This window comes from Lagopus leucura, unplaced genomic scaffold (genome assembly GCF_019238085.1).
Source record: "Lagopus leucura isolate 7727_CA_CO unplaced genomic scaffold, USGS_WTPT01 129-14_obj-0_obj, whole genome shotgun sequence".
NCBI lineage: Eukaryota > Metazoa > Chordata > Aves > Galliformes > Phasianidae > Lagopus > Lagopus leucura.
This window is the reverse complement of record NW_024966894.1, coordinates 15,170-39,547: the sequence shown is the minus strand read 5'-3', so window position 1 is coordinate 39,547 and position 24,378 is coordinate 15,170. Positions and strand designations below refer to the sequence as shown.

Sequence of the window (24,378 nt, the reverse complement as noted above, 5' to 3'; positions counted from 1 at the left end):
CGGCGCGGCGCGGGGCGGGGCTGGGCGGCTCCGCACCGGGGCGGGCACTGCCGGCTCTGCGCGCGCCGCCCGCTGCTCCGGGTGCGGCCCTGAACGGCGCCGCGCGGCGCGGGACGGGGCGGCACGGAGCGGCTCGGGATGGAACGGCGTGGGGGGTGCGGGCTGCGGGCTGCGGGCGGGTGTCCGTGCTGACCGCAGCCGGCTCTGCGCGCACCGGCAACGCGCCCCGAGTGTGCGCGGTGCGGGTGCACGGGCCGCGATGTGCCCCCGGTGCACGCACACCCCCTGTGCGCACAGCCCCGCTTGTATGGACACCCGCTGGTTGTGCACACCCAGAGGAGGCACCCTGCGGTACGCACACCTGTTCACAGCACGGGTTGCACACACACCCCCCGATGCCCACAGTGAGATGCTTGCACGCTCACTTTGGCACACGCACACGGTGTGCTCACACCGTCAGCGCAGCATAGGGCGCAGTGCTGGAGTCCCCGCAGCTGGGAAAAGGAGCTGCTTTGGTGCTGGGGCAATGAGGCCGCGTGTGCTGCTGAGGAACTCCTGGGAAGGGAGCAGCAAGGAGCGGTGCTGTGACCCTGTGAGGGGACGATCACCATCCCCGTGTGGGCACAAGGATGGAGCTGGAGGCCCTGGGATGCTGGATTCCTGCAGGCAGCACACAATCAGTGGTGAGCACCCCCAGCAGCGAGCCATTAGCCTTTGCTGTGCCTTTCCATTCATGTCAGAAGGCTTTAAGCACAGCCCAAGCCCAAAAAGGCTGCAAAAAAGCCATGTGGCCCACCCTGAGCACTGTGAGGGCTGTGATGGAGGTGGGACCACCCCCCAAGGACACATACCCCCCACCAGACAGCCACAGGAGAGAGCAGTGCGGCCAGCAGTCAGACCCTGCCACTGCTCTGCTCCCTTCTCACAGTGTGCAGGGGCTCCGGGAGCCTCGTATGGCTGCACAGCTCCATGGAACAAGCCTGGAGCCCAGCACATGCACGCAAGGTCCCACTGGATGCCACCAGCTCTCTCTAAGCACAGGTCTGTGTCAGCCATTGGCAAAGCAAATCCCGCACCGCACAGCATTCCAGGGAGAAACGGCCCCGTGCTGGGCTGGGGGGAGGCATCTGTTCCGCAGCACCACGGGGCTTTGCTAAATAGGTCACTGCTTTTTTTATAGTCTCCGGGATCTAGAAAAACCAGTTGTTCCAGACTGCCGGCGGACCTGGAAACGTGGTGGTGGCGGATCCCCAGGTGCTCTCACTGCCGTTCTCCAGCTGTCCTCAGCCGAGAGGGTCACAGTGTGAGCGAGATGAGTGGCGGATCCCCGAGCAGCACTGCTGGGTGTGACTGCGGAACAGGCAGAGGTGTTTGGGGCCGGCTGCCCGCCGCAGGCTTTGCCTGGGTGCCGTTTGCCGTGTGGGTGCAGCCCCGCACACCGCTGTACGCCTGCCTGCGCCGACTGCAGGCCGCTGCTCGGGGTGAGCTCTCCCTCTAGCGGCACCCAGCTTCTAGCCAGCCTGCCAGCCCTGCGGAGCCGTGCCCAGGACGGGTCTGGGGGCTGTGGGGTGCTGGGGCCGTGCTGCGGTCTGCAGCCCCGCGGTGACAGCTTTGGGGGCAGCAGGACAACCCCCCACAGCGAATGTGCTGCCACGCAGCAACAAAACCAGCCGCCTTGTTGTGGTCAGCGGTGCGTCCCCACAGTTCCGCTCAACCACGTCGACCCCATTAATGGAGGGGGCCACATACCACCCCGATCCTGCCCCCCAAAAGCAGGGGTGCTCCAGCTCCCCGTGGGCACCGTCCCAGCCCTGCTGTGTCCCCGCAGGCCTCGCGCCAGGCTGGGCTGCATTCCGCGCTGACAGGGCGCTTTGTTTTGTGCCGAGCAGACAAAAGGGGCAGTCAGACGCGGGCGGCGCTTTGTGCTGGCGGCCATGAGCTGAGGCAGCAGCAGTCCTCACTGCCACGCTGCCTCCCAGCCCCAGCAGCCTGTCCTGCAGCAGCCATGCCCCAGCAGCCAGGCCTGCACCCACCATGGCACCCCTGCCTGGCTGGGAAGGGGAGCAGGGCCTGGTTGCCATGGTTACCAGGAGGCTTTGGGCCTAGGTAGGCCTCGTTGCTATGGTTACTATGGGTCTTCAGACCCAGGTAGGCCTCGTTGCCATGGTTCTGTGGGGCTTCAGGCCTAGGTAGGCCTCATTGCCATGGTTACTGTGGGGCTTCAGGCCTAGGTAGGCCTCATTGCCATGGTTCTGTGGGGCTTCAGGCCTAGGTAGGCCTCATTGCCATAGTTACTGTGGGGCTTCAGACCCAGGTAGGCCTCGTTGCCATGGTTACTGTGAGGCCTAGTGCCTCTGAGGCCCATGGTGGCCCTGCACCCCCACAGGCCTGGCATCATCTGTGGGCCCAGGGAGCGAGCCATGGGGACCTGAAGGCCCCACAGCAGCTCCCACCACTGCCCCACGTCCCTTCTGTGGTGTGAGGAGGGCTGGAGGATGCAACCACACCATGTTGTCCTCGCTGCCCAAGCACACAGGGCAGAGGACCCCAGACGGTGCCACGCTGCTTCCCACCTGCCCCCAGGCCAGGCCAGCCCCGTGACGGCGCGCTGCATTGCCCCTGGAAAATGCCAGAAGCGTCAAACTGTTGAGTCATTCGCGCCCAAGATTATCTGTACAAACAGCCGTCCCTGATTATTTTTGTTATGATCTTTTTTTTTTTTCTTTTTTTTCCTTTTATTTTTTTTTTTCCCCCAAGAATGTAGCTCGGACCATGGGGATGAGCTGCTGAAATCTCCGGGGATCAGCAGGACAATGCCAGTGGGAGCATTGTGCTGACGGCTCTGCAAACGCTGGCACCGGCTCCGGGCCAGCAGCGCCCTATAAAAGCTGAGCCGCTGAAGTAGGCAGACATGACATGGGCGAAGCAGCTGTACCGCCTGAGCTAGGTGAGTCCTGGGGCTGACCTGCCCCATCCCAGCCCTGCTCGCCCCGCTGCTGCCTGGTGCAGCCCTTCTTCTACCCGGTGGTAGGAGAGGTGCCCAGAGGGTGACACGTCCCCATCGGCACAGTGGGTGGCGGACAGCCCCATAGCGAGAGGCAGATCTGCACTCAGCTGTGGCATGGCACGCTATTGGCACCTTAGGTTATGAGCTGTGGCCATCCCGATGCTCCTGAGGAAGGAGTGCCCAAGGGAGGCACAAGAAAGGCAGGGATGGGAGCGGGGGTCTTGCGGACCCCCCAGGGCACAAGGCAGGCTGTGGGAGGAGGGAGCCCCCCACTGTGCCCCTTAGGCTCTTCTGCAGCTGGTGAGGGTCTCATTGGGAGCGATCAAGGGAATGCTCTGCAGCATCAATTGGTTTTCCTTCCTTCTCCAGACACCTTTCCAGCAGCAAAGATGGCTCAGACAAACCCTCTGCCTGTCCCCATGGGCCCATGGAAGGTATGTCCTCGCATGCCCTGCGTCTCAGGTGGGAGGTGGGGAACAGGGGAGGACAAAGCCAGTTTTTCCTGGCAGTCCTCTTTGCAGTGTTTGGCCTGGCTGTGCCCTGCCCTCACCAGAGGTGCTGTATTGGGCAGCTGTCTCCAAAAGCCACGCACTGTCATTACCACCCCCTAAGGGTGAAGGCAGGCTGGGCACAGGCCAGCAGGGATGAGAGCTATGCAGGTGGCAGTGGGTATGGAGAGCAGCCTTGAGGATGCCAGGTCTGGTGACAGCTCCGGCGACATGGCCAGTTGATGTAGGGAATGAAGAGGGAGAGGAAAATCACAGATAAATGGGTAAAAACCCTGCTGAAACACGGAAAGGATGGCATCAACCACAGCCCCAGGGAATCCCCCCTCGCCCTTTTCCCGTTAATCCTCTTTGCCCTAGAGCGTTCGGAGCAGAGGCCGGGAGAACCGCCAGCCACAGCCCTGCCACCTGCCCGTCCCAGAAGGGCTCCACTCCTCTCTCCGGACGGTGCTGCTGCCCCAGGAACTGACCTTAGGGGTGAGCAGGAGCAGAGCGGGGCTGGCGTGCGGCTCCCCAACAGCAAGCAGGGAGTGTGGGCCAGCAGTGCAGGGATGCACAAGGTGCAGGGGCTGCAAACCAGCCCAGGGATGTGCCCAGCACATCCCAGAACAGTGCTCGGTACTCCTCCCTGGATGGAGCATGAACCCATCTCAAAGAGGTGCTGAACTCCCCTGGGACCACTGCTGTGCTGTTCCCGACTGGGCAGCTCCTTCTCTGTTCCAGATCACTGTGTACGACCAAGAAAACTTCCAGGGCAAGAGGATGGAGTTCACCTCGGCCTGTCCAAACATCATGGAGTGTGGTTTCGACAACATCCGCTCCCTAAAGGTGGAATGTGGCGCGTGAGTACCTGGTTCTGGTGGCATATATGCTTTCCTCACTCGGGAGCTTGCGGGGGGTGAAGGGTGCCCAAGTGCAAACAGGGCCAGGCGGGTTTAGTCCACTAAGCTGGAGCCAGCACTGTAACTGGGGGAAGCAAGGCATGGGGATCCCACGCTGCCGGAGTAGGGCAGCCAGCTCTGGGCAGTGTCACAGGCACCGGGCAAACAGGGCCAGAGAACAGCAGCAATATCTTTGGCACCATCCAAACCCGCAGTCTGAGAGCAGCCAGGATTGCAGCTGTGCTGCATCCAGCATGGATGCTGCCTAAAAATACAGTGAGGATCAGTGCTTAGAGAGCTCTTGGCTGGTGAGCTCAGCCTGCTCCCCATTCATCCGTGTAACCCTGCGAAGCACTGCTTCAGAGCCCCATTTCTCACCCCCGTGCCCTGCTCCTTGCTCTTCCAGCACTATGCAGCTCCCCCAGGCCAGACCTGAGTCTGCCTGCAGCCCGTGCTGAGCTGCCCCAGTCACTGTTAGGGTGTGGAGCAGAGCCAGGCTTTTCCCTGAACTCAGGAATCCTCCCTGTACCAGGCAGGACATCTCCCGAGCTGCTCGGAGCTGCTGTGTGTAAGGAGCAATCCTGGTGGCAAACATCCCACTGGTGCTGGGGAAGCAGACAAGATAGATTTGTGCTGCTATATTTAGGATTTGTAATGCTAATGGGATTACCACAGCGTGTGTGCTCACGCAGTTATCAGCTCACTGCTCCAGTTGATGTGTTCCCACTCAGGCTGCTCACCTTGCTGACTGGGAGGCTGACTGCAGGGATGGGACCAGGGCTGAACTTCAGTCCTCAAAGGAGGCATCAAACCCCCCAGCATCTCACATGCCCCCTGGGAACAAGTGGGATGTACAGCGGTGTGCCATCCTCCTCCTGGCCCCTAGCCCGGCCTCTGCCTCCCTGCTAAGCTCAGCTGTAGCTGTCCCATCCCCAGTCCCTGTACTGCCACAATGAGCGTCCATCAGGTGGCAGCCACGGTGACACCCTTTCTGGGGGTTCTGCCCGTGTCCAACACAGCTTTCCTTTCCTCCACTGCACCTGCACTGGTGGGCAGATATCAGACCCCAATCCTCCTTGCACCTCCATCTGTGGCCCCAGCGGGAAGCCCTGGCAGCCCTCGCTCTGTTTTGTTTTGCAGCTGGGTTGGTTATGAGCACACCGGTTTCTGCGGGCAGCAGTTCATCCTGGAGAGGGGCGAGTACCCGCGCTGGGACGCCTGGAGCGGCAGCAATGCCTACCACATCGAGCGCCTCATGTCCTTCCGCCCCGTCTGCTCTGCTGTGAGTGCCCAGGGGCTGCCCAGCTCCTAGTGTGGGTGCGTTGCAGGGCAGGAATTGCCCCGGGCAGGGCAGGAGCTGCTCCAAGGTTTCTTTGCTGCAGCATCCTGTTACCCCAGCACGGAGCCAGGCATGGGCAGGGAGCAGCACTTTGCTATGGGCAGCACGGCACTGCATAGCAGCTTCTGAACCTTCAGTTTTCCGAGCCGGGAAACCCAGGCAACATCTACTAGGACAAGGGAGTGAAGTTAGGAAGGGCAAACCTGCTAGGCCAGGGGCTGTGGAGGTGGTAGAGTGTTCAGGGTGGTCCCAGCTCTCCCCACGCTCATCAGAATCGGCCACAGCAGCCCCAGGAACCCCCCAAACCAGGCTGTAGGGAGGGGAAGCCATCCCCCAACCGTTCAGCCCCACTCACCTCCCCTTCTCCTGCTGCTCTTCCGGCCCAGAATCACAAGGAATCCAAGATCACCGTCTATGAGAAAGACAACTTTATCGGCCGCCAGTGGGAGATCAGCGACGACTACCCCTCGCTGCAGGCCATGGGCTGGGCCAACAACGAAGTGGGCTCCATGAAGATCCCCTGCGGCGCGTAAGTGAAGGGCGCGGGGCCGGGGCTGAGCAGCAGGGACGAGCCGAGGCCGTCAGCACGCGGCCCCGTTCCTCTCTCATTCCCTTACTGCTGCCTGACAACTCCGTTTCTTGCAGCTGGGTTTGCTACCAGTACCCCGGGTACCGTGGCTACCAGTACGTCCTGGAGGCCGACCACCACGGGGGAGACTACAAGCACTGGAGAGAGTGGGGCTCGCACGCCCAGACCTCCCAGATCCAGTCCATCAGGCGCATCCAGCAGTAGCTGCCTGGCGCCCGGCCCCACTTCTGAGCACATCTTTGCAAGGTTTCTAAAGCTCACCGGCTCCCTTTTGGTGCTAATAATCCCCTCCTGAAATAACAACCCCTTCTTGTACTGCAACCGCTTGATGGAACAACACTTCTAAACGGTACCAGCTGCCACAAACTGCCAATAAATAAATGTGACTGAAAGAAAAAGATAAAGCGGCCTGATGGGTGTTTCCTATTGCGCGTTGAGGTCACACATGCCATCCTGCCCCCTGCCCTGCCCTCACAGCCCCACAGCCACAAGCACTGTGTGCTCCCTGTGACCCAGGGCCAGGGGATGCTCCCTCAGACAGCAAAAAGAGACACGCCGACAACCATAAACTTTAAATTTTTTATTCAACGATTTACATCACTTATTGTCCATCTTAACGTATTCCATCTACACGATTTTTTTCTTTTTTTTTTTTCCTGATAAAATAATAAAATTTGGATAAATTTTGAAGACCTGTTGGTGCAGAATAAACAAAATTCAGGTACCTTTTTTTTTTTTTTTTTTTTTTTTCCTTTTAATTATTTTTTAAAACATTTAGTGTGAAGTATGACATCATTGGTAAAGATACATCATGCCATTACAGCTCGTGGACGTTCCCTATCCTTACAGTCCGTGACACCACCGGCCTCAGGCGCAGCTCAGCAGGTCGCACACTCACTCCTACTGCTGCCCTCTCACCACTGGGAAAATGATCCCGTTCCAGCTGGGCACAACGAGTGCATGAACCCATTCAAACAGACCGGGAAGGGGAGAAGAGAACAAAACCAACCTTGACTGTTTCGACGTGGACAACAAAGAGGGGCTGCCCCTCTCCGGGGTCAGAGATAACTCAGCCCCCAAGCAGGTAAAGCACAGCCCCTTTGTGGTTTTAACACGGGGAACTGAAGGATGTGAGAGCTACAAGCAGGGCAGGAGGGGCCGAGCCAGACCCTGCTCCATTCCACAGCTCTCTACACTGCTGCTAACACTGAAGTATTTGGGGAGGGGGGGGGAGAGGGGCATCTGTCCCCCCAGTAAACAAGTCGAGGCCCTTCGGAAACGTGCAAGCTGCCGAAGGTGTGTAAGTACACGTGTGATGGTAGATAGAAAAGCAGCCCTGTTTGGTATGAAAAAAGCCATCAAGTTAGTACAGGTTTCTGCCATGGCGAAGGGAATGTAAGGAGAAAGGTGCCGGCGTCCTCCTCCCAACTCCAGCCTTCCCCACACGGGGCTCAGCAACACGCCTGCAGAGCTGGCACCTGCAGCCCAACACACGTCACTCACGAGAACAAAACCAAGAGCAGCTCTCAGCCCCCACTGCACGCACACAGCCCTCACTGCGGGCACAGCACCCTGTGTGTGCCAGGGCAGAGGGCTGCCACGTGCCAGCAGCCCACGATGCTCCATGCCCTCCTATGGCACGAGGGCACCGTGCAGAGACACGGAGCACGCGTTGGCCCGGAGCACGCCCAGCACGCCAGCTCGCCCCTCTCCCTCCAATTACTAAAGTAGGTTCTCTAAAATAAAAAAATAATATATATTTCTATAGATATACAGAGAGAGAGACAGAGAAAGCAAAGAGAGACAGGCTACTAAACTCAAGAAGCGCCAGTTTTCTGCTACGCTGTCAGCAAAGAGCTGTCACCTCGCATCGTGCCCTCCGCGGTAGGAAGATAACGCAGGCAACGACAGCATGGGAATGCAAAGAGGGCAGATAAGTCACTTCTGGTAATGAGACACAAATTAAACTTTCAAAACATGTGCATAGCTTTATTCATCTGCTTCAAACGAACCTTTTCATGGAGCTTCAGCGAAACCCGAGTGTGCAAAATGCATTTCTAAAAAACAACGCAAGCAAGCTTTCACATTGACAGTGGCAGAAGTACAGAGAGACTGAGGGAGAGCACATGGGAGGGTGAGGAGAGAGATGAAGGAACAGGAATTGCACAGCTTCACGTCCCAAGTCGCTGACTGCACGCTCCACAGCTCTGCTTGGGCAATGCACGGCGCATTTACTTTTCCTTTAAGAAAAAAAAAAATAAAATAGGGCAAAAAAAAGCCCACAGTAACGTGAACCACGATGTGGAAGGGAGCAAAGCCCCGCGCCGTGGGGATCAGAGAACCTTGAGCCCAAAGAAGGGCTGGTTTTGGACCTCTGCTCATTTCCGTCTGCGGAACAGCAAAGCAGATCCTCTTCCTCCTGCCCCGGCCCCCTCAGAAGCCGCACCAACAGGTCACGTTTGGGAGGACAGCCTCCACCGCAGCCCCACGCCGTGGCTGAGCACACACACAAGGCACGTTTGGGATGTGCACACAGCTGGGTGTGCAAGAGAGCAAACGCTGGGCAAAAGACGGCGCCGACGGAGGGGAATTCCGGTATCTGCAATCCCACAGCGTGATTCCTGCGCTCCTTCAGACCCTCCTGACTCTTCCCTCACAACAGGGCTCCTGTAGGATCTCCACAGCATCAAGCTCTCCCTGCCCGAAGTGCCATGGACCCTCCCTGGGGCAGGAGGCCGTGTGGTCTGAACATCACTGCTTCGCTTCTGGTCAACTTCACATTGGAATAAAGCATTAAAAACATATATATATATATATATATATATATATACATATATTATTATTTTTTTTTTTCCAGAGATGAGCGATTTCCTTCCAAAGATGTATGCAAATAGAAAACAAAATACTCCCAGTGGCAGCGAGCCACGAGCTCATTGCGATTTCAGACCTTCCGACCGCTCGGCCATCATCCCCACATCGCCAGCAGGCAGGAAGGAGGAGCTGGGACACCACAACCCTTCCAATAGCAGCTTGAGAAGAGGAAGGAGAGAGAGAGAGAAACGCACAGTGTTCTTCCAAGGTCAGAGCTCTCCTTTGCTTTGCGTTTGCATAGAAATCCCCGTGGGTCAGCACCAGGGTCGGGCCGTGGGGGGCTGCGTTATGGGCCGGGTCGGCTCTCCTTGGGGAACTCGGGGGACAAAAGTGCATCACACAGTCTGGATTTTCGGGGTTACAAATAGCAGCAGCAGCATTAATCCGTGAGCGGCTGGAGACTCGCTCTCAAACGCAGCAACACTGAATGAAATGTCTTCGAGGGAGGTGGGAGGAGGGTCCTTCTCAAAAGGATAACGTGAAAATCAGACTATTCCATACAGACAACGAGGAGATCAACCGAAAATCAAAGACGCGTCACCTTATTTACATTAAAAAGAACAACAACAACATTCTTGTTAAAATACCTTAACGACACCTAAGCAAAAAAATACGGATTTTAAGAATAAAGCCCAAACTCCTAAAGCAGTATCCATTTTTGGAACCCTTATTTAGCACCTGAGGAAAGACCGTCTGGAAAGCAGTTTCTTGTCGTTTCTCTTAAGAAAACAGCACTGGTACTGCTGCTCCACGCTCACGTATTCGCAGTACACAAGTTTCATACCACAGAAAAGAAATGAACTCATGTTTTTTTCCTTTTTTTTTTTTAAATTTTTTTTTTTAATTTTTTTTTTTTAAGATAACTCGTTACTAAGGCTGTAAGAAAAGGGATCCCGCTATCTTACAAAATGGCTTTAGAGCTCTGGACAGGCGACACGAAGCTTTCCCATTAACAGTCGAGATCGATACAGCTCGGCAGCCCCCGAGCAGGGGGTCCCGGGGCCTTACCCTGTGTGCGACACCTATTGTGCAAATTCCTAAAGCTCTGGCATCTCTGGATGACGGAGCACATCGGGCTCTTCTGCTCCCTTCCCCTCGCCTCTCTGTGCTGTGTTTTGCAGGTGCAAAGGCAGAAACCCTGTTCTCGTGCTGGCCGAAGCTGCTGGGCTCCTTCCCCAGCCTCACACCTCCGCGTGAAGTTTTGTAGCAGCTTTACGTTGGGTTCAGCCTCGTTCTCTCCCCTCCTGACCTCAGTCACCTTCCTCGTAAGCAGCCTCTATACAGAAACGAAGGGCTGTGGGCACACAGATCTCCAGGACAGTGCTGCACAGCAAGGTGCTGAAAACACCAAATTGAGAGCAAAATCACACGCAGGAAAGCTCCCAGCTACGAGCATCAGTGCTCCAAGCAGCTCCATGGGTGCTATGTGCCGAGGTGATGCTCTCCTCAAGGTGAAAAGCACACGTTAGACCTAATTAGGAGGATAACTTCTTTTTTTCCCAAGCAGGAAGCAATTCCTGCCTTGGCTGAGCCTGCCGGTGCTCCCCGTTTGGCCATTGAAGAGCAGCACGGCTGGGATCCAGCAGGAATTGGTTTCTGCTGCATTTCAAAGCTCACAGCAGCTGGGAAAGGCAAACAGCAGGGCTGACAGGACAAAAGGTGACGGTGAGCAACAAACCACGTGCTGGAGCTGAGCACACCATCACACAGATCCCAGAAAGTGAAGATTTGGGATTTCACAGATAACGGAGGAGGGTTTAGAGCAACCAACCCAACCGAACCTCAACATCACAGTGCTGCTGACCCAGCAAACAGGCAGGAAAACGGAGTGCGGAGGGGCTGCAGGTCCTCGTGCTGCTGCTGGAGGAGCAGCTGTGAGCCCTGCCCGAGCCACCGCCACCAAGTTTGGGGACCATTTCGGGGCACGTGACCAAGACTTTGCTCAACAGACACCTGCAGGACCTGCTGGAGACGTGGGGGATCACCAAGCTCCAGTGGGCACAGATACCCACAGCTTGCACACCGCTCACATCAATGAGAAACCCTGCAAGGAACCAGGCGGGAAGGGACACGGGGCACCACCAGGAGAACAGAGCAGTGAAAGCAGCCCTAACCTGAATCAGTATCCTCACCACTACAAGAAGGAGGTCACCATCTCACCCTTAGAGCCGCTCTCCACAACGCTACACCTACAGAAGGGTTTGAAACTCACTCTGCTCAGTGTAACAAAAGCAATGGCACAAATAAACACACGCTCGCGTGACGCCGGCGCCCGCAGCCCCACGAGCGCTCGCCCCACTGGGCTGTATTTGGTTTATGCTACAGTACTAATACTCTGAATCCAACCAACCAACCAACCGACTCATCAGTAACACTTTAGCATTATTTAAACGGCTAAAATTAGTCACAGCTCCATTTTTTTCTATTTTCCTCTTTTTTTTTTCTTTAAATGTTTACACAAAAATAATCAGAAAACAGATTAAATCTGAAGATATTTTTAATAAGTGCTCAGCAAAGAATTGTGTGAGGACAAAGGGAGGACTGCGGATGGACAGGGCGAGTTATACAAAGCACAGAGGGAGCTCCCCCCACGGCCCTGCATGGGTCGGGGCAATGCCTGCCTGCCCCACGGCCCTTCATCAGCAAACCAGAGCTGTAGGAGCTCAAAGAGGAGCTCCTATCTGCCTAGTGCCCAGCAGGTGCTGGGAGGACAGCCGGACAACCAGAGGGCTGGTAGGAGAGAGGATGGTCAGGGATACAGCAGGAAAAGTGGTGGCTGTGCATCGGTACCACTGACAGCACGGGGCCAAGAGAGAGGATGGCAGAAGAACCCAACCAACCCAACACAGCTCCGTGTAACCCAACGCAACTCAACGCAACTCAACGTCACCCAACGCAACTCAACCCAACGCTGGGCCCACGCTTCTTTCTGGGCTTCTACCCGGAAGGCAGATGGGGCTGGGGTACGGGGCCACACGCACGTGTTTATTTCTAGGCTCGACGCCCCAGGGAGCAAAACAGGTCTTGGTTTTGTGTTTTTTAATGGAACCCAGCCCTTAAGGCGACAAGTGACTACACAAGGCAAATAAATACACAGCAGAGCCTTAAAGCCAGTGAAACAAACTGGAAGCTTTGCAAACAGCCTTTGCAAACACTTTGCTTTTCATTTTGCAAATAATAATAATAATAATAATAATAATAATAAAAGATTTATTCTACCTTACCCCTCCCAGCCCCATTATCCAGTTTGTTCAACGCTTTAAAGCTCAGGAAAGCCCTGGCCCTTTTGCAGCGGGGCCAGAAGCAATTCCCACTTTTGGCAAGCAGTTGGGAGACTCAACAGAATTGGAATAGGAACAGAGGAGGACTGGATGCAGGGCACACCTGTAAACATGTTGTACATCCGCAAGTCACACACAAAACCTGCAAAGGTGACACAGGTTAGAGGTGAAACAGAACTATTCGCGACTGGCCAACCACAAATTTCAGACCTTGGACTGGTACAGGACAGCACTGCTATAGGGCACCACAGCGGGGCATGGCACGCTACGGTACTTGAGACATAAATGGAGTAGGCAATCCGTAGTCGAACCGGTAAAACTAAGCGTTGCAGAAAGCTAGCCATCTTACAAAGGTACAGAATTCAGTTCCATCGTCCCACCGTGAACCTCAGCGCTTCGTCCAGGAACAAGCTCATGAGAAGAGCAAGAACAATAAGAACAAAACCCACATGCTACACACTGATAGCGCCAAACAAACCGAAACCAAAGCGGCTCTAAGCACAAGGGCAGGCAAAAGCTTTGGGCTTCTCTGCTTCCTGAAACGCCCCCGGGGATCCGGACTGGTTGGAGAAGAACCCACAGACGCCCTCAGTTTTGGACCCAGGGCACTTTTTCCATCTTTCCACCTTCACCAACCTGGGAAGCACCAGCCGTGCAGCAATGGGACAGAGCGGGTTGCATGGCACCACTGCCTGAAAGCTCTCCTTCTGGTTGGATTTCTTTTTGTGGTTTTTTTTTTTTCTTTTTTTCTTCCTTTTTCCATTTTTTTTTTTTTTTAATTATTTTCATTCCTAAGTCCTTTTTTTTTTTTTTTTTTTTTGGTAATAAAATATATTTTTATTAAGAGATCATTAGAAGCAGAGCCCGCAAATACACAGACTACATTAAAATATAAAAGACCATTTCCAAGGGCCGCAGCAGGAAGCCCAGCCGTTGGCGTTCTATGGACAAATTGAGAAGGATTCAAATTCCCATTTTTCCTTTTTTCTTCTTCTTTTTTTTTTTTTTTCCATTTTCCAATTTTTTTTTTTTAAGAGAACAAAACCAAACCAAACCGATTTCGTAAGGGCGACAGTGAGCAGAACTCGATTCCGTTTCAGTTTGATCAATGAAAATGGGAAAAAAAATCCAGCATATTTAGTGTTAGGAGACAGACACAGCAAATATGAAGCACCTACGGTTGAAAGCAAGAGATTTTTTTCCTTTTTTTCTTTTTTTTTTTCCTTTTTTTTCTTTTTTTTTTCTCTTTTTTTTTTTGCTCCCAGTGACACAATGGCGTTAAGCAATGGGAACAGCGGTGTTTATCAGGTTGTTTTTTTTACTATTTTTTTTTTTTTAACCATAGTAAATGCCTAAACCCAATGACTCAGTTTTCAATGTTGTCTTTTAAAACAGAACAACTCTTCGGTTGCAAACAGTCCGACGTTGTGACCGGAGCCAGGTCAGCGCTGTGACTTCACCATGCATCCCAGAACTGCAGTGTGACCGTTTTCTCCCCCCAAAAGAATGCTGCTTTAAGACAATTCCCCCACACCAGGGCTGGCTGCTTTTACTCCTGGCAAAACGTGCCTTTAGAAATCGCTGGGGAAAATAAAAAAAAACACCACCAAAACAAGAAAGAAAGAAAAGTCTGCAAATTTCGAGTGTTTCTTCAGCGTTCAATGGAAAACGAAACGAGGAAAAGAGAGAAAACAACAAAAAAACCCAACAGAAAGGGGAAGGGGAGATGAAGGATGGCGGATCATCCTGATTCCTGCGGTTAGTGTGTCGTTACAGTCACACAACAAGAGACACAGAGCTCGTCAAGTGGAAATGCCTCTCCTGCGGGTCGCTGCTGCCACGCAGACGACAGCGGGAGCTTTAGAACCGGGTTTGCAAATGGAGCCTGTGTTCATTCATCGCTTGCATTTCACTCTTGGAACAGAAAACAAAACGAAAATAACGAGGAAAAACAAAAAAAAAAAACCCAAAAAATTCTATTCGGTACCAGAGATTAAATAATCACGTGTGTAGACTCGTTGAAATAAAATTTTCCGATTCCTTAAGAAGTCTAATTACTTTCAGTCGCCATTTTTAAATAACTATATTATATATTTGTATATATTATCCTGTGATTCTAATTACGGTTCCTCTGCTGCACTGAAGATTTAGAAGGAGCATAAAAGCCTTTTGTCCCCCACGGACAGCACAAATGCTGCAGAAAGGTTATAACAGGCAGTCTTGTCTTGCTACCTTCATTGATCCGGGTGATCCATGGCTTCGTCGTAGGTGATTATCCTTTTGGGATCTGGAAGAAAACAAAAGCCCTCAGTTTCTGACAAGCGCCTTCCAGGACCTGAGGCACAGGGCCTCCTCCTGCATCCTCCCCACGAGCCGTCTGCAGACGAACCAGGGGGAGGTTCAGCACCTAATGCTGATTCTTGAGCCCAACAGCAGAAATACAGAATGATTACAGCACAGACGCAGCAGATTTGTTTGAATTGTTTTCTTTAGGCTCCCAGCACCGCTGCCTGTCCTGGCTCTGAGACCCAACACGGATAAAGCCAAGGAGAAGCAAGCAGCACAACGCACTGCTGGGCAGCGACACGAGCAGCAGGCGGGGATGGGGCGGCCGTCATTCCCTCCCATATCCTTACCTTGCTTCTGCAAATTCCAAACCGCTTCCATTTCTGCAGAGACAAAACAAGAAGGCCGTTATTGCACATATCTATGCACCAGCAGAGCCCACCCCAAGCGCTCAGCCCAGCACCTCCCCACACAGCCAACAGGACTCAAAGAACCCGGCGGCAAAGGGCACGGCTGCAGCTCTAACTGGTCTGTGGCATCAGATGACCAAACCCAGCACCAGCAGTGCCACAAATCCCAACCCCAGGCCGCACAGCTCAGTGCGATGCTCTGGGATTTGTTGCTCCACGGTGCACAAACCCGGAACGGCCCCACAGGTTCTTTGCACGCAAAGTTCTTGCGTGCCTTCGTTGACCTACAGAACAGCGAGGGAGGCAAACGCTCTCCTCATTCGCATGGAGACACAACAGAAAGCTGCTCCGTTTGCATTCAGCCCCTACAAAATCATCACTATGAGTCTTCAGAGACCTATTCCAAATCACGGCAGTTAGCCGCTATCAGACTGCATTTATGAGCCGGAATATTGATGAAGACACCAACTGCAGCCAGTGCTCAAGTCAAGGAGACGACGCTGCAGAAGAAGAGCATTTAGCAGGAGCACGAGCTGCAGGAAGGATCCCCACGGCCTCCCCCTCTGCCAGAGGGAGCACAGAACACACACTGATCAAACACTGCCTGGGGACAAGAGCACAGCGAGGCAGTGGGAGAGCCAACAGCACCGGGAGGGAAGGAAAAGCCCTTGCCTGGGCTGTGGGCTGCCCAGCTGTGAGACAAACCAGCCCTAGGATCACCTGAACCCATTCACCACGAAGTTGGGTGCGTTGTGTCCTAAATATCACCAGTTCTGCAGCTCTCCCCAGAGGCAGAGCTCACCCAAATTCTGGCTCCCCAGCATCGGGACAGCGGGGAAAAACCTCAGAGCCCATTGCTGCATCTTAATGCCAGAGCTGCTCTACGTTGGTCCATCAGGAACCGCAAAAATGAACTGCTTATTTAACAACACACAGCGAGGTGCTACCAGAGCCCAACTTCAATGCATCAGAATTCCGGAGTCTAGGGAAGAAACAAACCCTTTTCAGGCTTCAATCTTCTTCTGAAGGAGGTGGGAATGTCCTGCACATCCCAAGGACTGGACGGCAGCAGCTGGAGGTGCTTGGCCTGACCCATTCCTAAACAACACCTGGCTGGCAAAGCAGCATGCTCCCTTCCTGGCAAGCTGCAGCCTGGAGGAGACACCAGCCTCAACCTCTTGCCCAACAGAAGCCAGCTCTATTGTGAGCCAGGGTGAAATGAGGTGACCTCCAACACAGGGCAGGCAGCCCAGCAGCACCCACCTGCACCTGCAGGTACCAGAGCCACCCTGGCACCATCCCTGGAACAAAGGGGCTGCAGAGGGCTTTGATGTCAGGAGCACTGCAGCAAGATTCCTCCCAGGCCAATAAACTTTATAGCTGGATTGGTACATAACCTTGGAGGGGAAAGAAGTCTGCGTGATAACTTGCTTGGACAGGCACTTGGATCTACATTCCCCTCACCAGGGAGAATGCTCCTACAAACAAAAGTCCCCGTGCTGTGCTATGGTGGAAGCTCTTCACTGTCACAAACCTAGCATGCAAACTGACAACCTTACCCAAACTGAACAGCTTAAAAATAACCAAGAGGGACCATCCTCGCCTGGATTCTCACTACCTGCAGTGTGCAACCGTTAACTTTGGGGATGCACAGGAAACAAAGCAAAGGTTCAGCATTCGATGCCACAAAGCCTGACACTGGGCAGCAGATCTGCCAACTGGAAAAAGCAGAGCCTTGAAGAATTACATCAGCTTCTGCCCCGCAGCACATCAGCAACCAACTTAGCCCTCACCCTTCCCACTGAGGGGGAAGGAAACCCAGGCTCATCCCCCCCTCCCCGATGCAGAGGATGGGAACTGCTGAATTCACAGTGCTGCTGCTTCTTCTGACCCAGTTCCCCATTCCGCCGCACGTCACTCCGCGCTGCCCCTCGCTCTATTTTGCACGCTGCTCCCCTGCTTCTTCATGTGAGCAGGATCAAAGCAGGGCAGGCAGAAACATGGGGCAAGGCACGAGGAAAACAGCTGCAGTTTCCTCTCTCTTCCACTTATGCTGGCTTTGCTGCCGTGCAGCTGGAGCAGAGCTTGCCAGCCCTCCATGGGCAGCCTTCTGTGGAAGGAGAGGACCAAATCACCTGTTTGCATCAGCCCCAAAACAAGGATCTGAACAACGCCACATTGGGACAAAGCTTCAGTTCTACCCTGGGGGAGGGGGAACGGAGCTCATAAGCGACAGCATCACTCCCACTGCTCCTTGTGGGCTCCCATCAGAAGCTCACAGCCCTGCCTCCAGCCAGCCCTCAGCTCCAGCAGCACGGAACTAACTCACACCCACCTCGCTGGGCACGGCACCAGCGAGCAGCACGAGTTGCCAGTGAGGGCAGCGCCCTGAAGGAGCACGTGCTCCAGGTGGGCAGATCAGATGGCTGTGGGAAAAGGGAAGTGCAGAGCAGGATAGCAGAGGAAGCACCACAACAAGCATCCGAGAGCAGAACACGAGTGTGCGCCAGCTGCTGCGCCAGGGGGTCTGCAATGCCCCTGGGGGGGGGGGGGCAGCCTGGGCACACAGTGGCCCCTCATAGCTGATGTGCAAGACAAGATGAGGATCTGCAGGAGCTGACCGTAGATGCCAGCTGGGCTGCAGTGCTGCAGCAGCTCATGCCAAGCTCAGCTCTCACCCCCAGTCCCACTCTCTCCCCACAGGCAGCCCATGGAGCTCAGGGCAGGTGCTCTGCTCACCCTGTCCTTGCCCCACACGTCCATAACCCTGCAGGAAGGGCAGATTTGGAGATCAAACCACTGAGACTTTGCTCGAAACCAAACAGATCGATCTGCAGAGGGAGGATTTCGCCCTTCTCTTGAAATCCAAAGCAAACAAAGTGAGGACAGATACCCACAGCCCAGAGCAGGGAGGAGGGCACTGCAGGTTGTGCAAATCAGTGCGTGCAGCCGCTCCCTCCTCCTGCACAGGGACTTGAGGGGACCTCAGGAAAGCAGCCCTAAATGAATGGGAAACAGTGTGGGAATGAACTGCCTGCAAGCTGTGCCTCAGCAACTGTGGGCCAAATCTTTGGTACATGGTGACTGCCAGGCACCTGCACAACTCTGCCCTCAGGGCTGTGGCCACAAAGAGAGAATGGGGATTTCCCTTCAGCACAGGGCAGGGGAAGCTGCTGATCCTCCCAAAAACCAAACTCAGTCCTCAGCAAACACCAAAATGCAACGTTTGGTGTCACTGCAGGTGTTCTCAAACCTTCATCACCCCATGCTCTGTAAGCCAGCAGCTCCTGGACACCAAGCAGGAGAAAGATGAGCTCAGGCTGCCAAAGCAGCCCTGTGCTAATGACACAATGCTGCTCAGAAACAGCCAGAGCAGAGGAAAAGGAGAGAGCAGAGAGCAGTGTTTTAAGAGGTGATTTAGGTATTCACTCCTGCCAGTGCATGTAATTAACCTCTGTGCTCAGAAGGAATAAGCAGAGCCAAGCTTTGAAGTTAACACCTCCTCAAGAGGACATGGGAAGGGAGTGTTCTTTATTTTCCTGTTGTTACTATTGTTTTAGTGGGGTATTTCAACGCAGCGAGCGAGAAGGGGAGAGACAGGGCAGCTTCTGCACAGGAAAGTGCAGGAAGACTAATAGAGACAAACCAAAGTGGATAAAGCAGCAAACTTAATAAGAGAACTGGAGCAGGGAACCTTGGCTCCCTAACACCAAGCCAAGGCCAGCAGCTGTGAGAGCTCCAGCCTATGGGGCTGGGACCAGAGGTGAAGCAGAAAGGAAACCACCCTGCAGGCTTCGCTCTGCCCTGTTTGCTGCATCCACACTGTACTTCTGTCACTGCAGTCTGAGAGGACTACAAAGGGGCTCCATGAAAGCAATAACATCATCTGAAAGATGCGCCCTACAAAGGAAGGGAGGAAATTCAATCTGCAGCTTGCAGAAGAGACGAGAGGCGGAGATTTGCCGACTTTTAGAAGGGTGGAGAAAAGGTGAGGGATGGGGGGAGGTTGGGGGGCTACAAAAATAAATAAATGACAGCAAGAAATCAATCACACTGTGAGGAGGAAGAGACACACAGGAATAATTTTCCTTCCTTTAAAGCCATGATCTCACAGCCCCATCCGCCCTGGGGAGAAAGCACAAGGTGGCAGAGGTGTGAGCACACAGCCCTCTTGGTGCCGGGGCAGCTGCAGCAGAGCAGTGAGCCCACACAGCAACTCCTGGGGCCCAGGGAGACCTGGTTGGTCCATAGGGACTAAAAGGAAGAACAGGCCAGAGGCTGACCCCCAACCCAACCAACTGCCCATCGCAAAAGAGAAATGAGCAGCTCCTAGCACAAACGAAGCAGCTTTTCAAGTCACTTTCCCAAGCTGCGGCTGCCATTTGGTACGGGCAACCAAAAGCTCCTTTCCAAAACAATCGGAAGCGCTGCAAGAGAGATATCACGTTATTGCATTGCACTGACAGAGGGAAAAAGCAGCAGAAGAGAACAGAGCATGCCCTTAGGTAGCGAGTGAAGCCATTACCTTTAGTGTGATATTTAACAGCAGCACTCAGGTCAAAAGAACCCCAGCTATCTTTCCTTTCTAGGCCTCTCTGGTACCCCTGTTCTTTGGCGGAGCTTAACAAATTGTTCGTGGGAGAGGCCAGAGGGTTCTCTACTTCATAGTCTTTTGAAAGAAACACTAAAGCACCTTGGCTGCCGGCGTCTGCCTTTTGCAGCTCGCCGGTGTGATGCGACTCCAGGGCTGCAGCGCCGCCCTCCCCAGCAGTCCCAGGCTTCGGGGCGGCGCTGAGCGCTGGGGATGGGTTAGTCCGTTTGTCCAGCTCGTACGCCTTGGGGAACGCGGGCTGCTCGGCTCCAGAGGGAACGACCTCAGCACACTGCGAAACCAAGGCGGCGGGATATTCCCCCTGAAACGTCACTTCCATCAGCTGGCCATCGGCAGATTTCCCCGCCGCGGTCTCGGGGCCGGCGCTGGGCTCGTTGATGAACGACAAACCCCACTGGTTCTGGAAGATGTCTCCCAGGTTCTGCTGATTCGTCTGCGACGGGAAATCGACTTGAGCCGTGCCCAGCAGCACGGTTTGCATATTGGAAGGGTAGATAAAAAGGTTGGATTTCTTCTGCTCCACAGCCGCCGGGGCTGCGCCGACGTCCGGGGGCACCGCATCAGTGGGGGTGGGGGGGACAGCAGCAGCAGCAGCAGCGGAGGCGAGCAGGGGCTGAGCGCCCGGGGGGTACGCAGTGCCATCCGTCCCGGCCAGGAGGGGCCCGTTGGAAAAGCTGGCAGAAGTGACAGACTTCATAGCAGACATGGGGACCTGGGACAGCCGGCTGGACGGCGGGGGCTGAGCTTCTCCGGCAGATGACGAAGACGACGATGATGAAGATGCAGATGGGGTCTGAGCTGCTTTGTTGAGGTTTTCCTTAACTTTGCTTGCATAACTAATTTTGGGAACGATTTTAGCACTGCTATTGTCCACCGGAAAAACCGGGGGTGGTTTAAATAAGGTCCACGAGTCCTCCTTAGACGCAGCCGACGAAGCATGCTTCCCTTTGGGCCGGTCATCAAACTTCTTGCCGCTAATCCCAGGTTTGGCATCCGAATTTTTCCTCTGCACATCACCGAGCCCAGGCTTCCCCCGGCCCGCCCCGCCGCCCCCCGCCTCGTATTTCCAAACAGGCTTCGTATTTTCAATTCGGTTCCCTTTTTGCTCGCTATAATCGGGCTTGAAACTCTCCAGTTCCTGTTTCAGTGCCGGCGTGCCGACCTCCTGTTGCATGACTTTGTCCTGCATCAGGTTCAAGCTCTCGCAGCCCTTGGCGCTGTTGCGCCGGCCCTTCCGTTTCTTTGGGGTGGTGTAGCCGCTCTCGGAGCCGCTCCCATCGTTGTCGGCCCCTTTGCCCACGTAGCCATTGGTGATGTAGCCGGCACCGCCGCTCACCACGCCGTTGGGAACGGACCCCCCGTCCTGTTTGTCTGCAGGCTGACCTTCTCTGAGTTTGTTGTCGTAGGGCTTCTCATTCTTTTTGTCCATGCTATTTTTCTGAACAAAGTTCTTGGGTTTGATCGTGGCCTTCCCCAGGGAGCTGCCCTTCGCAGGTGGCTTCGGGGTCACATTCGTGTCTGCGAGCTGCTGGCTGCCATTGGGCACCCTGGACGTGGGGCTGGTGGTCTCCTCCGAGCACAGAGCCTTCAGTGACACCTCTCTGTCCCCTGCGTTACCATTCAGCTCTCCATAGCCTGGAAGAAACCAAGAAGAGACAGAAGAGCAAGGATTAGAGCGTGCAGCGTTCAACTTCTGAATGCAAACAGCTGTGTCCCGTTTCCTCAAGGTGTTCTGAAATAGGGAAACATCAGCTCTCCCATAGAATCATAGAATGGCCTGGGTTGCACAGGAGCACAGTGCTCATCTGGTTCCAACCCCCTGCTATGAGCAGGGTCACCAACCAGCAGACCAGGCTGCCCAGAGCCACATCCAGCCTGGCCTTGAATGCCTGCAGGGATGAGGCATCCGCAGCCTCCTTGGGCAACCTGTTCAAGTGATTCACCGCCCTCTGGGGGAAAAAATTCCTCATATCCAACCTAAACCTCCCCTATCTCAGTTTAAAACCATTCCCCCTTGTCCTATCACTATCAGGTCCACGTCATTGCCATCCACGTGCAGAGCTGGCAGCCCCACAAGGAGAGCTGAGCATCATTGATTCACGGACAACCCAAAGCCAGCGCAGCGTTGTTCAACACGCGGAACAAAACAAAAAAGAAGGATACAGGGATGCAAGGAGAGGAAAACACGCAGCCCTACAAGCCGCTCGCAATCTGGAGAGCGATTTCATCAGCTACCATTTCCAGGTCACGCAGAGGAAATTCCCAGGATGCTTCAAGAAAGAGGGACTGCTGCTCTGAGCCGGGAGCTGTTGGGATTCTGCCCCTGCAGCACCAGCAGGGCCCACAGCACCTCCAGCACAGGGAAAAGCAGCGCTCAGGGGCCACGTGCCAGCCCAGGAGCAGCATGGGCTGCGCTCCAGTTTGGGAAGGAACGCTTCGGTCATCGCCGATGCCGCTGGATCGAGCGGCTCTCATCTTCGCAACCCGGAGCCTCGGATGCGTGGCAGATGTCACCGCTCCAGGTTTGAGGAATACGGGAATCCTCGCGGGACTCCTCGGAGGAACGGCGCGGCCCGGATGGCTGGGAGAGCTCGGCAAGGGCCGTGCTGCACGTGGTTATCTCTGAACGCACCGGGACCGGCGGCGCCCCGGGACGGCAGCGGGGCTCCATCGCACGGGACGGGACGGACGGGGACGTGCAGCCGTGCAGCCGCATCGCCGGGCCGCGTGCGGGGCCCCGCCATCGCCCCGCGCCGAGCTGCGGCCACGAGCCCATTGCGGATGGTGGCAAGAGCGCGGCGAGGCCGGCCCGGCGTGTCAGCACTTTCAACTTCCAATTTCCGAGGCCGCCTCCGTTTTCTCCCCAAACCAACAACTGGGCCTTGAGGGAGGGGGGGCAGCAAGAAAAAGGCGTGAAAACGGACGGGGCGGCGGGGCGCGTGGGGAGGAGGGGGGCGCGTCCAAACCCCGCGGGCAGCCCCGCGCGGCGCAGGCCCGGCTCCCCCCCCCCCCCCCCCCGCAGCGGCTCTCGCCGCCCCACGAGCGGTCACGCCGCACGGCCCCGCACCCCGCACCGCTCCGCAGCCCCACGTGCCCCGCGCCGCCCGCAGCCGCGCCGGCTCCAACATGGCGGACAGGAAGCGGCCCCAGCGCGGCGGAGAAGCTTCCAGCCGGGCCGGGGGAGGCGGCGGCGAAGGAGGAGGAGGACGACGACGACGAAGGCCCCGCCGCCCCGCGAAGCTGCCGCCCGCCGCCCCCCGCCCCGCACCTGTTCTCCGCTTGGGTCCCTCCGGGTGGCGGAGCGTCGCTTTGGGCTGGGCCCGGCCGTCGGGCGGCGGCAGGAAGGCGCTCTGCGGGTAGTAGCAGAAGTGGCGGTGGTGCGGGTGGTGGTGATGGTGGTGGTGCGGGTGGTGGTGGTGGTGCGGGTGGTGGGGGGGCTGCTCCTCCATGGGGGGAGGGGGGGAGGGGAGAGGCTGAGCGGGGCCGGGCCGGGCTGGGCGCTCTCTCGCTGCTGGGCCGTGCGGCGGAGCGGGGACGCGGCTCCGGGTGGCGCGGGGGAGGAGGGGGGGAGGGGGGGGGAGGGCTGGGAGAAGCAGCGCTGCAATCAGAGAGCGGCTCCGCCCCGCACCACGCCCCGCGGCGACACGGCGCGGCGGAACGGGAAGCCGAGAGCCGGGAGAGGGGAGGGTCTGTGGGGAGCGGGAGGGAGGAGGAGGAGGAGGAGGGACGGGGGGGGGAGCGGTGCGATGGGAGCGGAGCCGCTTCTGGGCGATTCCCGAAGAAACGTGGGAGGTTTGGGGGGAAGGCGAGGGAGAAGGCAGCGAGCGGAGCGGGGCGGGGAAGGGAGCGATGAGAGTGGGCGAGTGGGCGCTTCCCGACGGCTCCCATCGCGGAATCGCGACGTGACCCCGCTCCGGAGCGACCCCGAGGACCGGCTCTGCGCAGCGCCGCCCTCCTTCACCTCCCTTTGCGGCTCCATCCCGCTCAGCCCGCTGACGTCTGCGGCCGTCTGAGCCCACGGTGGGACGTTCCCGTCTGGGTTACCGAGCCCTGGGGTTTGGGGCGGTTCGTCTGCGCTCAGCACAGCGATCCCAACCTTTATCCGTGCCCCCGATGCTGCCCTCCACGTCCTCGTGGACACCCGACAGGGCGGTGGGATTTGGGGTGAGGAAATGGGGCAGGGCGTAGGGATGAGGAGTCCCCAGAGGGACACACTTGGGATGGAGAGACCCAAAAGTGAGCCTGCGTTTTGGCTGGGTCAGATGGAAAGCCCCATGCAGGCAGCACTCAGTGAGGTTTTACCTCCTGCAGCAAATAGAGGCAAGAAAACAGGGTGATCGAATTAAAGCCCATCATGACATCCTCCAAAAAAGTACAGAGTGCTCAGACTGTCCTCAAACACCACGTCCTACCTTCTCAGAGCTTGCACAGAACACCCCCATATAAATACTCAGTATTTCAATAAAGCAAAAAGAAAAAGCTGCGGTGCCCAGAGAGCCCTTCAGCCCTCAGCCTGCATCACACACAGCCCTCCCCACACCTCCCTGCAGCACAGGGTCATCCTCCTGCCTAACCCCCCCACACACACAAGGCAAA

At 55.9% G+C, this 24,378-nt stretch overlaps 2 protein-coding genes across 5 annotated transcripts; one reads left to right on the top strand and one right to left on the bottom strand.

The window, feature by feature from the left end:
* The first annotated feature begins 220 nt into the window (after positions 1 to 220).
* Positions 221 to 6,706, top strand: CRYBA1 (crystallin beta A1). Of its 4 annotated transcripts, XM_042893543.1 has the most exons (8): positions 221 to 1,254; positions 2,758 to 2,947; positions 3,377 to 3,441; positions 3,874 to 3,990; positions 4,237 to 4,355; positions 5,535 to 5,676; positions 6,120 to 6,262; positions 6,379 to 6,706. In XM_042893543.1, exons 2-8 carry the CDS (start codon positions 2,917 to 2,919, stop codon positions 6,524 to 6,526), a joined length of 765 nt encoding a protein of 254 aa, XP_042749477.1. In that variant the 5' UTR covers positions 221 to 1,254; positions 2,758 to 2,916; the 3' UTR covers positions 6,527 to 6,706. The 4 variants fall into 4 exon arrangements, 3 of the variants coding, with proteins under 3 accessions (XP_042749477.1, XP_042749476.1, XP_042749475.1); XM_042893542.1 differs by lacking the exons at positions 221 to 1,254; positions 3,874 to 3,990 and adding an exon at positions 1,466 to 1,481; XM_042893541.1 differs by lacking the exons at positions 221 to 1,254; positions 3,874 to 3,990 and having other exon boundaries at positions 1,597 to 2,947.
* Positions 6,707 to 13,732: 7,026 nt separating this feature from the next.
* On the bottom strand, positions 13,733 to 23,231 carry NUFIP2 (nuclear FMR1 interacting protein 2). Its single transcript, XM_042893540.1, has 4 exons — positions 23,051 to 23,231; positions 19,696 to 21,417; positions 15,111 to 15,143; positions 13,733 to 14,761 (listed from the first exon to the last, which is right to left on the bottom strand). The coding sequence occupies exons 1-4, from the start codon at positions 23,229 to 23,231 to the stop codon at positions 14,709 to 14,711; spliced, it is 1,989 nt and encodes a 662-aa protein (XP_042749474.1). The 3' UTR covers positions 13,733 to 14,708.
* Between the last annotated feature and the right edge of the window lie 1,147 nt (positions 23,232 to 24,378).